The sequence below is a fragment of the Bombyx mandarina genome, chromosome 12 (assembly GCF_030267445.1).
Source record: "Bombyx mandarina strain Sakado chromosome 12, ASM3026744v2".
In the NCBI taxonomy this organism is placed as follows: Eukaryota; Metazoa; Arthropoda; class Insecta; order Lepidoptera; family Bombycidae; genus Bombyx; species Bombyx mandarina.
Genome location: NC_143219.1, coordinates 16,444,580 through 16,460,926, shown reverse-complemented (window position 1 = coordinate 16,460,926; position 16,347 = coordinate 16,444,580). Strand labels below are relative to the sequence as shown.

At 38.3% G+C, this 16,347-nt stretch overlaps 1 protein-coding gene and 1 long non-coding RNA gene across 2 annotated transcripts in view; one reads left to right on the top strand and one right to left on the bottom strand.

The window, feature by feature from the left end:
* The window catches only part of mv (lysosomal-trafficking regulator mauve), an 80,975-nt gene that overhangs the window by 63,687 nt on the left and 941 nt on the right, over positions 1–16,347 (bottom strand). The window contains 4 exon segments of the mRNA XM_089732146.1: positions 1,157–1,302; positions 1,719–1,870; positions 3,280–3,365; positions 4,664–4,755. Of these exon segments, the coding sequence (XP_089588272.1) occupies positions 1,157–1,302; positions 1,719–1,870; positions 3,280–3,365; positions 4,664–4,738 (459 nt within the window). The 5' untranslated portion in view covers positions 4,739–4,755.
* LOC114248508 (uncharacterized) lies at positions 10,390–14,141 on the top strand. Its single transcript, XR_016324039.1, has 2 exons — positions 10,390–11,937; positions 12,020–14,141. It is a non-coding gene; the product is annotated as an uncharacterized LOC114248508 (long non-coding RNA).

Sequence of the window (16,347 nt, the reverse complement as noted above, 5' to 3'; positions counted from 1 at the left end):
GCTTAATCTCGTTTGATGACGAAGTCGTCGTGGCCTAAAAGAGAAGACGGCCGGCCCGTGTACGCACTCGTATTATAATAGAGCGATGCGACCATGCTGATATTTCCACAGGCATGTATCATTTTTCTACTGAAATATGTAGTAGTATACTTAGAACGTGTTCGTGAATGACTTCTACGATGAAGAAATAGAATAATCAACTAAAAACCAAACCGCAAAACTAATAAATTTGCGGGATCACTAGTAGAGCGTATTGTAAGCCCGCATAGATAGATACCACCTGGTCCTGCACCAGCATGTGTCTGGCACGTAATGGTTTGAAGGGTCAAGCCTTCATACGATCGGATTGAGAGCGTCACGACATTCACACGATGTCAGCGGTAACCACTTTACACCCGATGGGTCGCAGTTCGATCGCCTAACAAAAAACAAATCATCATCATCATCAACCCACAGATGACACCAGACTTCCTCAAGATCGTCCCGATGCAGTCTTTCCCAGACTATTAGCAAGTCGAAGTATTATAACAGCATACTGCGATCGCCAATCCGCATGCCAATCGTGCCGATTATGGGAACCCCCCAACATGGCCGACAAAAAAAATACAAATACCATTCAGTAATGTTTTGTAATCGTTTATGGCTTATGAGAAAAGTCGTTCACATTACATTATGGCATATCCTGTCTGGCTTTGAACCTGCGATTTAAATCACGGAGCTTGGTATGGCCCAGAGCGCTGCGAGCATGTGTTCGGTTGCCGTATCAAATAGCGCGTGTGCGGTCGGGCGTGGTGCGCGACTGCTGATAATGTCGACGGAACCAGAATAACAACAATCTGATATCGATGTAACCTTTGACTTTGGGTAAATTAGGGTGACCAGTGATTTGTAACGCAGCCGGCTCTCCAAGGAACTACTGAACGACATGGACCTTGACGAGTCGCCGGTCAACTGCGGACCTTGCTATTTTCGTACAGTTATTATAGTTTATACATCACATACATGTATCGAATACTTTGGGCTATTTATATGATTCAAAAGCAAATATAGCGGAGAAAGATTGCGAAGATCCGTGACAGTTTTAGTCCAAATTTTTGTATAAAGATGAAGGGCTGATTTTGTATATTTTTTATAGATTTATAGAATCAGTATTAACCTCAACTCCAAGAGCCTTAAGTAGCACCAGACACTTCCATGCAACTCCTCCGAGCAGGTACTTCCTGAGGATGTCCTGCGAAGACTGAGCGTTGTTCCTCGTGAATAGACTCAATGGCTTAGCCTCTTCTGACTTTGGTAACGGTTCTGTTGACAAAAACAAGTGGAATCAGAATCTTTACTATTCCTTTTTAAACGTCACGATGGTCAGAAATCTGTTCCGAAACGCAGAATTGTTTAAAAGCTATTTAAATTTGATGCTTGACTGATATGACATTTGAGTTTTTGGGAGTTAAGTAGGGACAAGGCGAAGATTCTTCTACGACGTAAATGCGCCACCCACCTTGAGATATAAGTTCTAAGGTCTCAAGTATAGTTACAACGGCTGCCCCACCCTTCAAGCCGAAACGCATTACTGCTTCACGGCAGATATAGGGGGGACGGTGGTACCTACCCGTGCGGACTCACAAGAGGTCCTACCACACTACTACTATACGTATTAGATAGGGAAGTAGGAACTCTGTCTGGATACAGCAGGTAACAGCTGTGCGTGAGAGCAATACCTATATCATGAAGCGGTGGGGAGAGGGCCCGGCCGGAGCAGGTGTTGTCGGGCGCCGGCACCGGACCGCAGTGCGCGCTGATGGATGACGTCACGCGGTGGATACCGCACAGCAGCTCGCACCCGACCAGGGTCACTACTCCACTCACTGGACTGTCAAACAATCATCCTAACAATACATACTACTTTACCGGAGCGCATAGACATCTACAACGTAAATGCCGCCACCCATTTTGAGACTTTGAGATATGAGCTGTATGGTCTCAGTATAGTTACAAGGGCTGCCACACCCTTTAAACCGATACGCACTACTGCTTAACGGCAGAAATAGGCAGGGTGGTGGTACCTACCCGTGCGGACTCACAAGATGTCCTAACACCAGTAATTACGCAAATTATAATTTTGCGGGTTTGATTTTTATTACACGATGTTATTCCTTCACCGTGGAAGTCAATCGTGATCATTCGTTGAGTACGTATTTCATTAGAAAATTAGTACCCGCCTGGGATTCGAACACCGGTGCATCGCTCAACACGAATGCACCGGACGTGTTTCTTTTACGGCGTGGACACAATATGTCTACGCTGCGACGCCGCACCGTTACACGGTAGCCAGCGCGGCGTCGTGCCGCCATGCCGTGGCGCAGAACCGTGTACGTTGCACCGCACCGGCACATGGCAGTAACCACCGTTTCCAATACAGTTTCTGTCTTAACATGAATCGCGCTTCATATTTCATCTTAAAATGACCTCCACCATGGTTCATTATAGAAAGGTATGGATTCACCCAATATTTTCTTTGATTCTGTTTTTTCTTCATTCGTCGTATTAGCAACAGGAGCAGAATAATACGTCTTTTGCGATCCATGTTAAGACAGAAACTGTATTGGAAACGGTGGCGACGACTTCATGGCAGAAATAACAACTAAAAACGGTTACTGTGTCAATTCGCATGGGTAAGGCTGTAATGCTTATTTCTCACTAGAAATAGGCACAAATCGAACGATGTATCTACCATTGCTTTGAGTGCAAAGTTACATTGTTCGATTGCTCTCGAAAGTTCGACATGCCCGTAAGCCCGGTGGCATTTATTATCTCGTCATTAAGTCACTAGGTATATGATTAAGTTGATAGTATTAATTACGCTTTAATATGTGTAATACTTAGTAAGTCATGATAGTTTATTTATTTCGAGTGTTATTCGTTTTGTGTCGACTTATAACTTGTTAGTTCCTAAAGAAAACCAAAAGAAAGATTCCCAATATATTAATTTAATATTTTTTTTAGTTATTGGCTCCAACGCCTTAGGCTTTGATTTTGCAAATGGCACAGTATAAAAAAATAACAACCGGTACTTAGAGAAAGAAAAAAGAAACTAAATACAAATAAGTTTTATCAGTTTTTTCATAAGCCAATCTGTGATTTTAAGAACAGCACAAACAAATATGTTAGACTAACTACTTTAAAGAAGAATATTATTAGTTGATAAAATGCACATAAAATATAATATTGACATGTTTCGAATATACTAAAGTTAATATAAAATTAATTAATTTAACTTACCAAAATTTGATTAATTCTTTGGGATCGGCGCCTTCGTTGATACGGACGATGAATTCGGCCAGAAACAGATCTAGCCATGTCGTTTTCTGGAAGGTTGACTTTAAGTTAACATAGATCTTACTAAACTTCTTAGAAAATATTTTTGGCATAACCGTTGCTCAGAGCGAAGCCATAAATAGCAGTGAAGCTGTAGTGTTTAATGCTTTAAAATATAGTCCAAGGAGATCACGTCCTTACGGATCCATCAGATCGAATAACCTTTGCATTAGACGCCTTCAGCACTAACACTAGGAGCAGGCTTAGGGACCTCGTTAACCGTACTCGTCGAACTCGACAAAGAGTTCGCCGTGCAACCTAACCCATGAATCAGCTCGCTGAGTTTCTCTCCGGATCTTCTCAGCGGGTCGCGATTCCGATCCGGTAGTAGATTCATTCGCGAAGCAGCTACTCTTGAGCTGTTAGGTCTCCTTCGGAGGCGCTCGGGTAGCTGTTAGCAAATCCCACCCCTCCTGGCTGAGCTTTGGCTCGCCCACCTGTCCTGGTGAAACTGGAAAGGCCTCCGGGCCAACAGTAATCCTTCAATCATTAAAAAAAAAAAGTCCAAGGAGACATGTCTTCTTCCCTCTCTCTCGTCCTTTCATCATGCGGCATGTACTGATATAAAAATACAGCTATATAAACCTTTTTCCTATCTATCTACATATATAAAAATGAATTGCTGTTCGTTAGTCTCAAATACGTACTCATCAAATGTTCACGACTGACTTCCACGGTGAAGGAATAATATTGTGTAGTAAAAATCAAACCCGCAAAATTATAATTTGCGTAATTACTGGTGGTAGGACCTCAAGTGATTCCGCGCGGGTAGATACCACAACCGCGCCTATTTCTGCAGCAAATGAAGCAGTAATGCGTTTCGGTTTGAAGGGTGGGGCAGCCGTTGTAACTATACTGAGATCTTAGAACTTATATCTCAATGTGGGTAACGCATTTACGTTGTAGATGTCTATGGGCTCCAGTAACCACTTAACACCAGGTGAGCTGTGAGCTCGTCCACCCATCTAAGCAAAAAAAAAGTCTCGCTAAAACTCGAGAACGGCTGGACCGATTTGGCTAATTTTCGTCTTGAATTATTTGTAGAAGTCCAGAGAAGGTTTAAAAGGTAAACAAATATAAAAAATGCTCGGAATTAAATAAAAATAACAATTTTGTTTTTTCCTTTGATGTGTCCTCCGTCGGACGGATTCCTTTTGTTTGTTTTTAGTTTATTTTATATAAAAGTTTAGGTCTTTTATTTATCGATTGAAGCACTACGAAGTCTGTCGGGTCAGCTAGTAATAATTATTTATTTACACGTTTGGTTCTATAAGAATTGTATTATTACCTCATAAGTACCAGTTTCTGCCTTGAAGAAATGTTCCCAATATAATTTGAGCGCGTCCGGTTCGCCGTCGGCCATGTTCTCTGTGCTCCAACCTGCCGACCGCAACGTACTATTGTTAATTAATTGACTTTAATTAGGCAAGCATCCACTATTGGAACTAAGACCTTTACTTTGTTAGAATAAAGAGTTATGCACTCTTCGTATTTTTAATCTTTTTATGTTCTACTTTGTTCATTTTCAGTTGATGTAAACAGATTAACGTATGCACAATCTTGTAGATCTACGTATCCATTTACTATTCAACATTTCCCTTTGTAGAATGGAAGCTTGTGAAATACTGATGATAAAATACTTTCATTGATAGAGCACACCATGTTCTTTTAGAATTAACCGCAAGATGGAGAGAGACTCTGAACATTGTCAAATGACATGAACCAGCATAGGCGGACGACTGATTATTACAATAAATCCAATGTTGCTCCCAGACAGAGTACAACGGCTGTCCCACCCTTGAAACCGAAACGCATTACTACTGTACTGTAAAAATTGAGATTAGAACTCATATCACAAGGTAGGTGGCGACATTTAAGTTGTAGATGTCCATGGGCTCCAGTAATCATTTAACACCAGGTGGGCCGTGTACTCGTTCACCCAACTAAGCAATAAAAAAAAAGCACAATATCTTTTTCCCCTACATATTCGTTGGTAGCCTATGGGGCTATTCCGGCTGAGCCCGAACGGACAAGAGCAGTGCTTCGTAGAATTTACCACCGGATCGGAATCACAATATCAGTCAGCTGCCTAACACACTGGTAGTACCACACCTCTCTTCAGAATAGGATAGCTATTTTACAATGTAATTAGAGTATCGATCTCAAGTATCGCGGTGGGCGACGACATTCATATTTTACCTACAGGCTAAAATGTACAGCACACTAAATTCCGGGCGACGATGGGCCGCCTATGACGATAAAGAATTGCTCGTAGTCGTTGTTATGTTGTATACAAAAGCACGTGGTAACAAGGTTGTAGAAGATTTTATTTTATTTTATTGACTTTGTAGGCAGACGAGCATACGGCCCACCTGATGGTAAGTGGTCACCGTCGCTCATATACGTCAGCAATGTCAGGGGCAAAGCCAAGCCGCTGCTTACCATAATTCATTTTAAAAGTTGATAGTAACGCGACAAATAGGATCACAGAAACCGCGGGCAAACAACTCTGATCGGATGCTCCGGATATTTATTTAGGAATAAGGTAAATAACGAGGTAGACCTAAGAAAAAATGGATGGATTGCGTAAATGGCGATATATGTAAGAAAGGAGTGAGCGAAGAAACGGTATATGATAGAGTAATATATAGTTATATGTAGAGGAGGATATGGAAAGAGAAAATATGATGCACCGACCCCAGGTGACCGGGACGGCATGAGAATGATATGAAGCAATAAGGTAATATCCGCTCGTACAGGTTTGGAACCTGCCCTATTGTCAGGAGGTATTCCTAAACGTTACGTAAGAAAATGAACCTATGTCAATATTCCATAGACATTGCACTATTAACCCGCAATGTGTTTCCTATATGAATATACCAAAACAAATTCAGACCACGAAGTAAACTATTTTCATCTTCATTAATATCTCATCAATTGCGTTCGTTCATCATTCTTCGTCCAAGCATTACACAGGTTTATTGGAAGCACGTTTTTATTGATAACGCATCAAAAAGCCGGGATTCAAACCTGAATTATCATATCAAACATTTGATTAATTTTATTAGGTTGACTTTAATATCGTCAAATAATATCATTACGTGCGAGTGTGGATATCAAACCAGATTCAACGTATTTATGCAGCGAATAGTGATATGGCTGTCCCGTCGAACTCTAAAACCGATATTTGCTGAAGAGTATGTGACAAGGAGAGGCCGTGGTCTTTTTTACATTCGTGAATAATAATAAAAAAATATTAAAATGTTGGTTAAAATACATAACACCTACCGAAATTTGTAAATTCCCATTCGACTTGAAGCAAAACCTCCACTGGACGAGAACTACACTCTGCTATAACGCTAATGATCACTTTAAATTATTATTCACTCTCTAAACAATCACTAAACGAGTATTTGACTTAAGACGATCGATTACAAAGACAATCTGTATGTTCAAATTGAGTTATCAGGTACTAATTAGTATAAGAATACATAATTCAAAATCTTAATGTTTCATCAACTTGAATACGTATATTAAATAAATCAAAACCTGCAAAATTACATAGGAGTTAAATATGTGGTTATAATTGCAATATTATTGCGATGTTATATTTGGGGTCAAGATTGTGTTTTTTTTGTTAAATTTTCCAAGGAACGCAAAGCACATGACTTTTAAACTCTTCGATTTATACTAGTCACTGAACTCAAAGCTAGAATCTTTAATAAGAATAGGTACTTTTATCAGATTGAACGCGACCGAAACAGAGGCCGGACGGGCGTGTTACCGACTGTGGTCGTTATCAATCAAGTTCTTGTTTATTGGACAGCAGAGGGGAACGCAGATAAATAACAGGACTGTATTTAGCAATTGTTTACTCACGTCGAACTTCTGCAATTGTAATCTTTAGAGTTTTAGCGCTAGACGACATCTTCCGTTCGACATACGTCTCTGCCTTTGTTACGTACGTGTGTTTAAAATAAATACTCTATTTTAGCGAGGCATCACTTGGAGTCAAAGTAATAGCACCTAAGGTTTTGAAGTTTTGATGATATGTATCTTTTTAATTATGTTAACAGTACTTAACAGTGCTTAATGTTTATAGCTAAAGCCATAGCTAAAGAATAATCATGATATGTTATAGCCTAATACTGGAAACTTCACAATTCGTTCAAATTATTTGTGTCGGGCACAGTCATACTATGACGTGTTAGTATTAGATAGACACGAAATTTTAAAGGTGAAATGCATATATGGCGGAAAATATACACTTTCCACCTGTTACCGAGCATAAAAAAATTAGAAACGAAAGAGGTATTGTTGAGGTTTCAATAAAAGGACCAGTAGTGTTCTTAGACAAATAAATTAACGGAAAGAGGAAGAAGGAACCATGACAGACATTTTTAAACAAATGACCATAGATTAATATAAATCAGTATTATAAAATTACCATAGATTACAACAGGTATAATAGAGTTTTGATGTAAAATGCTTCTAATGTACAATTTGGCTAAACGATAAACTGTACATTTTATTATAACCATTTACATTGATTTTATCCGTGAGAGATGTGACTTTTTCGGGATTTATTCAATCAAATTCACTCTGTTTAGTTAGTTGGTACTAGCCGTACTGAACACATAAAAAACGAAACAATACGACACACTGCGACACACTTTATCGTCGAATACGAGAGATTGTTTGCATGTACTTTAATTACTGTTGAGTAACATATAATTTAGCTCATTATAAAATGGTAGTAAAGCGCATTCATATTTAAGAAAATAAAAATAAGTAAAGTGCGCGTCGGAAAACGCATTTGGGTTCCGTAGTTAGGATGAACGTCTTATGGGCAGACCAATAGAGCAGACGGAAAGCCTTGAACAGAGCAGTCTGGAGAGACATACTGGAGCAGGCCAAGTCCCATCCTGGGCTGTAAGGCCTGATGATAGAACAGACGGGAGCTCAAGGTCAACTTTATCTATATGGTTATCAGGGTCTACGGACATGAGAACGAATACAGAAATTGTTTTATGAGTTTTTAATTATATTCCGATTTTCCACTACAATACTATGAGTGCACTGGAATTTAGTTCAGATAGAAATTAGACAAAATAAAATTAAAATTAAAAAGTCTTGTATATCTGATTGCTTAATTGTTAAGAGATTTTAACCTAAAATATTGCTTATCTCCATAACTAGTCAACATCATATCTTGTTCAAACCAACACTTTTATATTGTTTAGTACTCGTATCAACTTTTTTCAGATCTATTCAGCAAACTATGAAAAATTTCCTACAGTTACAAAGTGATTTAAAACTAATAATTTAACACTTATTTTGGTATAAACAGTCCACACTTCAATAATGAGACAAGAAAACATGCTCAAAACTGTTAGCAATCTACCCGGGGTAAGCTGTCTAGTCGGATAGGGCTAACTTCACAGTTATCTCGATCGACAAGATGATGAATTTGGGCTCAAAAGTGGCGATTGCGCGAGCTGTTAAATGTCGCTGGCATAAGTCCTACGACTAATCCGTAGCGCAAGATTGGTCATTGTAACGAACCTTGGAGGAGGCAAGCTGTATGCATGCATACATATCTAGGCTGTTAATAATGATGATCTTGGGATTCCTCACATGATTATTTAAGTCTGTTAAAGGTTTACAGATGGAACTTAAGCTTCATCTATTTTATCAAATTTCTTCTATCCAACTGGGAAGCTATGTGAGTGTTTTAGATGATACTTTTTTTTTTCTCTACTAGGCTGCACTAAAAGTATCGGGAATGGAATATTTCCACTGTTCCTGTCATATTAAAATCTTTTTAATTGAAAACTCCTTGGTTTCAAAAATCGAATACCATTTATTTATTTAAAAAAAGATTCTCGGTCTTGTCACGAGGTTTTGTCAAACTTGTTTAGTCGTTGAGAAAATGGAATTGACTCGAGAAAATTCAAGAGCGATGATTTAATATGACTTTCGAAGTGGTTTAACACAAAAACAGTGTGTTGACCGGATGATTTCTGCATTTGGTGATGAAGCCCCATCCAAAACCACAATTTATCGCTGGTTTGCTGAGTTTCAACGTGGACGTGTCAAGCTCAGTGATGATCCCCGTCAAGGTCGTCCAAAAACTACAGTCACCCAAGAAAACGTTGATGCTGTGCGTAAGCTGATTGAGGAAGATCGACATGTGACATACCGCGAAATTCAGGCAACTTTAGACATTGGCATGAGTCAAATACAAATAATCTTGCATGAACAATTAGGGGTAAAAAGGTTCTTTTCCCGATGGATACCGCATTCGCTCTGTGAAGAGCAAAAAGCGGCTCGCGTTACTTGGTGCGTCAGAACTCTCGAAAGATTCCACGCAGGATCCTCAAATGCTGTATACAACATTGTATCAGGTGACGAATCCTGGATATACGCGTACGAACCCGAAATAAAAAACCAGTCACGAGTTTGGGTGTTCGAAAATGAGTTAAAGCCAACAAAAATTGTTCGTGCACGGAGTGTTGCAAAAAAAATGGTGGCCACGTTTGTCTCCAAAACCGGCCATGTTACGACTATTCCTCTTGAGGGACAAAGAACGGTTAATGCAGAATGGTATGCTAGCATTTGTTTGCCACAGGTCGTTTCTGAACTCCGTAAAGAGAACTGCAACCGCCGCATCATCCTCCATCACGACAATGCGAGTTCTCACACCGCGCACAGAACAAAAGAGTTTTTAGAGCAAGAAAACATAGAATTATTAGACCATCCGCCGTACAGCCCCGACCTAAGCCCTAATGATTTCTATACTTTCCCTAAAATAAAGAATAAATTGCGTGGACAGAGATTTTCATCACCTGAAGAAGCTGTGGACGCCTACAAAACGGCCATTTTGGAGACCCCAAGTTCCGAATGGAATGGTTGCTTCAATGATTGGTTGCATCGTATGGAAAAATGTGTCAAATTTCGCGGAGAATACTTCGAAAAGCAATAAATACATTTTTAAATAGTAATGTTGTGTCACTTCGTTAATTCCCGAACGACAGAAAAGACACCGTAACATTCCCCTGTGAAGATCGAGGATTCTGGAGGAAACTTTATTTTTATTGTAGTTTTACTTTGTAAGTGAAACACTCCTATGCCTACATTTCCAGACGAACCGTGTTTAGAGGCATCTGTAAATATGTAATTGTATTCAGGGCAGTCTTGCTCACAGAAGTAATTAAAAGTAATCTTTGAGTGGGAATCGGCCTTATTTATACCAATATTGAATCTAATGTCTGGAGAACTATTTAGAGATTCAAAATTGGTTCCAAATAAAGGGTAAGTTGACAAGGTGTGAGTTGGAGCTTGAATATTAATAAATTTATTGAAGCTTACAAGGAGACAAGGTGAAGATTTATTTAATAATTTGAAGATGTAAATAATTGAGACAGTTCTTAGAGCTTAGATCGGAGAGGATGGTTGGCATATTGAGGGGAGCGAAATATGAATTTATCAGATAAATATTGTCGTCTAAGATGTAATGGGGAATCAACGCATTCTACTTGTAAAGCGTTAATTGGACTAGTTTTCATAGCTCCTGTGATTAATTTTAATGCCTTAGACTGTACATTATCTAACTTTTTTAAAGGGGTTGCATTTCCAGGAGATAATAAAAAGGTACCGTAGTCTAAAATACTTCGGATTGAAGCATTGTGCATGAGTTTCATACAAAAGGGATGGGCACCCCACCATACACCGGATAAACATCTAAGGATGTTCACGGTTCGCTCACACCTATTAAAAATGTAGTCACAATGATTTATACCAGAGAGCTTAGAATCTAAAAACACAGCAAGAAAATTTACAGATTTTTTAACAGGGATAATATTATTACCAAAATACACATTGATTGGAGTAGGGAGTCGCATTCTAGAAAAAAGCATGGCTGCACTTTTAGTGGGGGACATTTCAAACCATTTGTATCGAGCCAAGTTTTTAATAAATTAAGAGAATGAGACAGTAATGAGCAAGAAATGGCTGGTGATTGATGAATGGAATAAAGTAAAAGGTCATCAGCATACTGAAGGATACAAATCTGATTAGCTAAAGAAGCTTTCATATCATGGGTATAAATATTATATAAGATGGGACTTAAGACAGATCCTTGAGGGAGAACTCTCCATAAGGTTCTGGTTGCAACAGTAGAGTCTTGTAAAATTAGAGTAATGTGTCTTTCATATAAAGTATTTATGATAAAATTTGATAACATTACAGGTACATTCAAATACTGTAGCTTTTTATGGAGAACTGACAACACTACATTGTCATAAGCAGATTGTACGTCTAAAAATGTGGCAACAACAGAATCGTTCCTTGAAAAAGCTAAAAAAATATCAGTGATAAAGATGGAAATACTGTCCATCGTACTCTTCCCTCGACGGAAACCAAATTGACTGTCACAATGCAATTTATTGCTTTCTATAAACCATTCAAGGCGAGTTTTCACCAAATGTTCACAGAGTTTTATCAAGACCGAAGATAATGCAATAGGACGATATGAGTTGGCATCAGAGGAATTCTTATTAGGTTTGAGAATTGGTATAATAATCTGGTTTTTCCAGCGTGGAGGAATAGAACCGGTTAACATGACTGTATTTATCAATTTCAGGATATATTCAAGAGAGTGGTCACCTAAATGAGAGATGAAGGAATATGGGATTCCATCGTCACCAGGAGCAGAGTCTATTACTGAAGATAGTATTCCTTTAATTTCATACATAGAAAATGGACTATTGAGACCAGAGGGGTTCATTGGCATCAGAGGCATAATTATTCTTACAGGAACAGTAGTAGGGGCAAGTCTGTCCAGGAATTTATTATTTAATGAAGCCGGGAGAAAACCAGAAGAATTTTCAGTTAATGCACACCTGAATCTTCTAATATTACGCCATATCACAGAAGGACAGACATTAGGAAATAGAGAGACAAAAAGATTTCCAGCTATCTGCTTTTTTCTTTTTGAATAATAAACTAGTGGCCTTGAAAGCATCTGTAACCAGATCAAAATTTTCAGATGTACAATTCTCACAATATTGGAGCTCAACTTGTTTTCTTTTTTTAATTGCATCCGAACATTCGTGATCCTATCAAGGTGGAGATGGAATAAAGCCCAGAGCACCATTTTTAAGCGGAAAAGTTTTGTCAGCTACCTCTATAAATAATTTAGTTAGTGCTTCAGCACAAACTGATTCTGAACCATGTGAGATATTAGTAAAAGAAGTCATCTTTTGTTCTATACGGGTTTTAAAGGTATCCCAATCAGCATTATTAAGTCGATATTTCAATCTAGGAGAATGTCTAAATGGAAAATTAATATTAAAAGGAAATCTAGGAAGTAAAGAGAAGTGGTCACTACCATATGAAGAAGAAAGTGTAGACCATGAAATAGTGGAAGCTAAACTAGGAGTACAAATGCTTAAATCAGGGACACTTGAGCCTTCATTGGGGGAGGTCCGCCGGGTCACACAACCATCGTTGAGAAAGCAAAGATTATGGGAGTCTAACAGTTCAATCAATGAAACTCCGTATGTATTGGTTGTTGAACTGCCCCAAGAACTATGTTGACTGTTAAAGTCGCCTAATAAGATAAAAGGCTTAGGAAGAATAGAAATGATAGAATCAAGTTCGACAAAGATAGAAGAACTTGGATGAGGGATATATATTGAATCATAGCAGATATTATTTACAATAGCAGCAATAATTGAAAAATCATTACTGTGAGAAGGAATAGGAAAGTGAGAAAAAGGAAGATGATGTTTGACTAGTAAGGCAACCCCGCAATACCCGTCAATACGATCTTCCCGGAGACAGGTATGTCCAGAGTACCTAAAAGGAGCACTTGGTTTTAGCCAAGTCTCCTGTAGAGCAAAGATAAAAGGTTTATATTTATTTATAAGATAAATAATATCACTTTTCTTAGACGAAGCACTTCTACAGTTCCACTGTAGAGCTTTGGCTTGCTTGTCCATTATTAATATAATTTGGTAAGTTAACGATAGTGTCAATTAAAGGGGCAGCGTTGGACGGTGGAAGAATATTAGACTGTGATAAAGTGTTAATGAGAATTTTAATGAGGTCTGCAATTGATTGTAATGTCAATTAATTATGGTTATTTGAGTTTAATGCACAACCATTTCTGGATGAGGGCATATCATAGTCGCGTTTCCGATCCGGTGGTAGATTCTGCGAAGCACGGCTCTTGCTAGGGTTCGTGTTAGCAACATCGTCAGGTTGAGCCCCGTGAGCTCACCTACTAAAGTTAGGGTTACGCTGACATAGCCTCTCAAGGCTATCAGCTTAGGTAGGAAAAAAAAAAAAAAAAAAAACCTTAGCTCAGAAGTGAGCGAGTCACCGTATCAGACAGAACGCTCCTGCGTAATATACGCTCTGAGTTAACATTTCTGGTTTTATTGACTTACGAAGACCACCCGCTGACCATGTCGCTACCCGAAAGTGGAAATACTCCAACATATATATCTCCAAAAATTCCTTTTTAAAAAACGACCAAAAGCGGTAGGGTGAACTGTAACATTATCGTTAGGAGTTTGCTGTATTTTTTGCACATGAACAACATATGGTGCTGCATCACTTGCCTGATAAGTTAATCTAGCTACCAATTCTGGTTTTTTGTACTGATTGGATTGATTGGAATTCAGTTGCGAGTCAGTGAATTGGGGAGGAGTAATACTTTGGGTGTTAGTGTTATTATTAAACAAAGGTATGCAATCACATTCGTTTTGTTTCAATTCTTTGCTCTCATTTCGTTTCCGATTTCGTCTTTTTTTATGGCATTTAGAGCAATGCTTATTGACAGTGGCTCTACGTTTTCGAGCACCACTGCTAGATTTAACAGATCCATAGGTTTCCATTCCAGATACATTTGAGATTGTTACATTATAATCGACCCCAGGGATTTCTCCGCCCCCAGGGTCATCAGGCGGCTCCATAAGGACCAAAAGTTAAGAAAAAAAAAAACTTACCAATAAAACTCCTAATTCACTTTTAAATAAAATTTAAACAAATAAACCGTAAAAAAAAAAACAAATATAAATATTTTTTATTTTATTTTAGTTTTTATAGCTTAGATGGGTGGACGAGCTCACAGCCCACCTGGTGTTAAGTGGTTACTGGAGCCCATAAACATCCACAACGTAAATGCGCCACCCACCTTGAGATATAAGTTCTAAGGTCTCAGTATAGTTACAACGGCTGCTGCTTCACCGTAGAAATAGGCGGGGTAGTGGTACCTACCCATGCAGACTCACAAGAGGTCCTAACACCAGTAATTACGCAAATTATAATTTTGCGGGTTTGATTTTTATTACACGATGTTATTCCTTCACCGTGGAAGTCAATCGTGAACATTTGTTGAGTACGTATTTCATTAGAAAAATTGGTACCCGCCTGAGATTCGAACATCGGTGCATCGCTCAACACGAGTGCACCGGACGTCTTATCCGTTAGACCACGACGTTTCTCAATTATTATACAAACTAAACTAAACTACTGATCCAAATCCAAAAAATAATATAATATAAAAGTCGAAAAACGCGTACGTCTGCAATCGTTTCCCGCGCTTCCTGATACATTTGGTTATTACACTGGAAAAATATAGGGATGCACACTAAACATCGATGTTTGAAAACAAAATAGCGGCGAAACGTCGTTGTTCATGAACGATGTTTTATCGTACAGGATAAGATGTCCGGTATATCTTGATAATATCCTGAAAAGCAACCTACGCTTTTTTTACAATGAATGAATGAATGAATGAATGAATGAATGAATGAATGAATGAATAAACTATTTTTAATTCAAATTTATTAAAATATATTTTCTATTTTTTATTTGGATTTTCTATTAAAGCGTATTTTTTTTTGTTTTTTACTTTTGAAAATCGATCTCCTAACATCCATGTTTTTTATGAACTATGTTGCGTCCCTAGAAACAGGGTAAATTAGTTCAATTTAATTAATTCTATATAGCAATAGCTGTAATAATCAAAATATTAACTTTGATTTCTTTGTTTACCTAGTCGGTTTATAGCTACTGGTCACAGTAATATTTTTGTAAAAGATATTTGGCATTCAGGTTCTGAACCAGTTTTCTTATTTTATATATGTTATTTTTTGTATTGCCCTTGTTGGCAGACACGGCCCACATGATGGTGAGTGGCAGGGGCAGAGCCAAGCCGCTGCCTACCGCTGAGTACTCTCCACAAGCCTTGTTTGAAGAAGGACAAGTCATAGCGCTCGGGAAACATCCTGGAGGGGAGCTCATTCCAAAGCCGGATGGTACATGGCAAAAAAGATCTCTGGAAATGCACTGTGGATGAACGCAGTGGCTCCAGATAGTATGGATGAACTCTTCTCCGGTGGCAGGTGGAAGCGATAGTAAAAACAAGATGATGGAATAATCTCAAATAATCATAAATCAATAATGAGTATCCAATACCCATTTTAAAGGATAAAATCCAAGATCGTTCAATGCAAAATTGGTAACTATAGCCACACTGTGTATTAATCTATACTAATATTATAACGAGGAAAGATTTGTTTGTTTGTTTGTATTGAATAGGCTCTGAAAGTACTGAACCGATTTGAAAAAATCTTTGACTGTTTGGAAGCTACACTATTCCCGAGTGACATTTTTGAAAAAAATCAGGGATCCTTACTAAAACTCCAATTACGTAATCCAAGGTGTAAAAAATTCTCTAAAATATTCTTTACATCGCGTGGCCTGCAAAAACTATCGATGTTACAATAAAATAATGTACCACGACTTTGTAGAACACATTATTATTTACTAAAAGTGTCACGACAGCATATATCTAACTATTATAGTTATGCCGCAATAAGTATTCTTTTATTTTAAAAAATAAAACAACATCAAATATCTTTGAAATTTTTGTTAGAGACCCGAGCGGAGCCGGAGCGG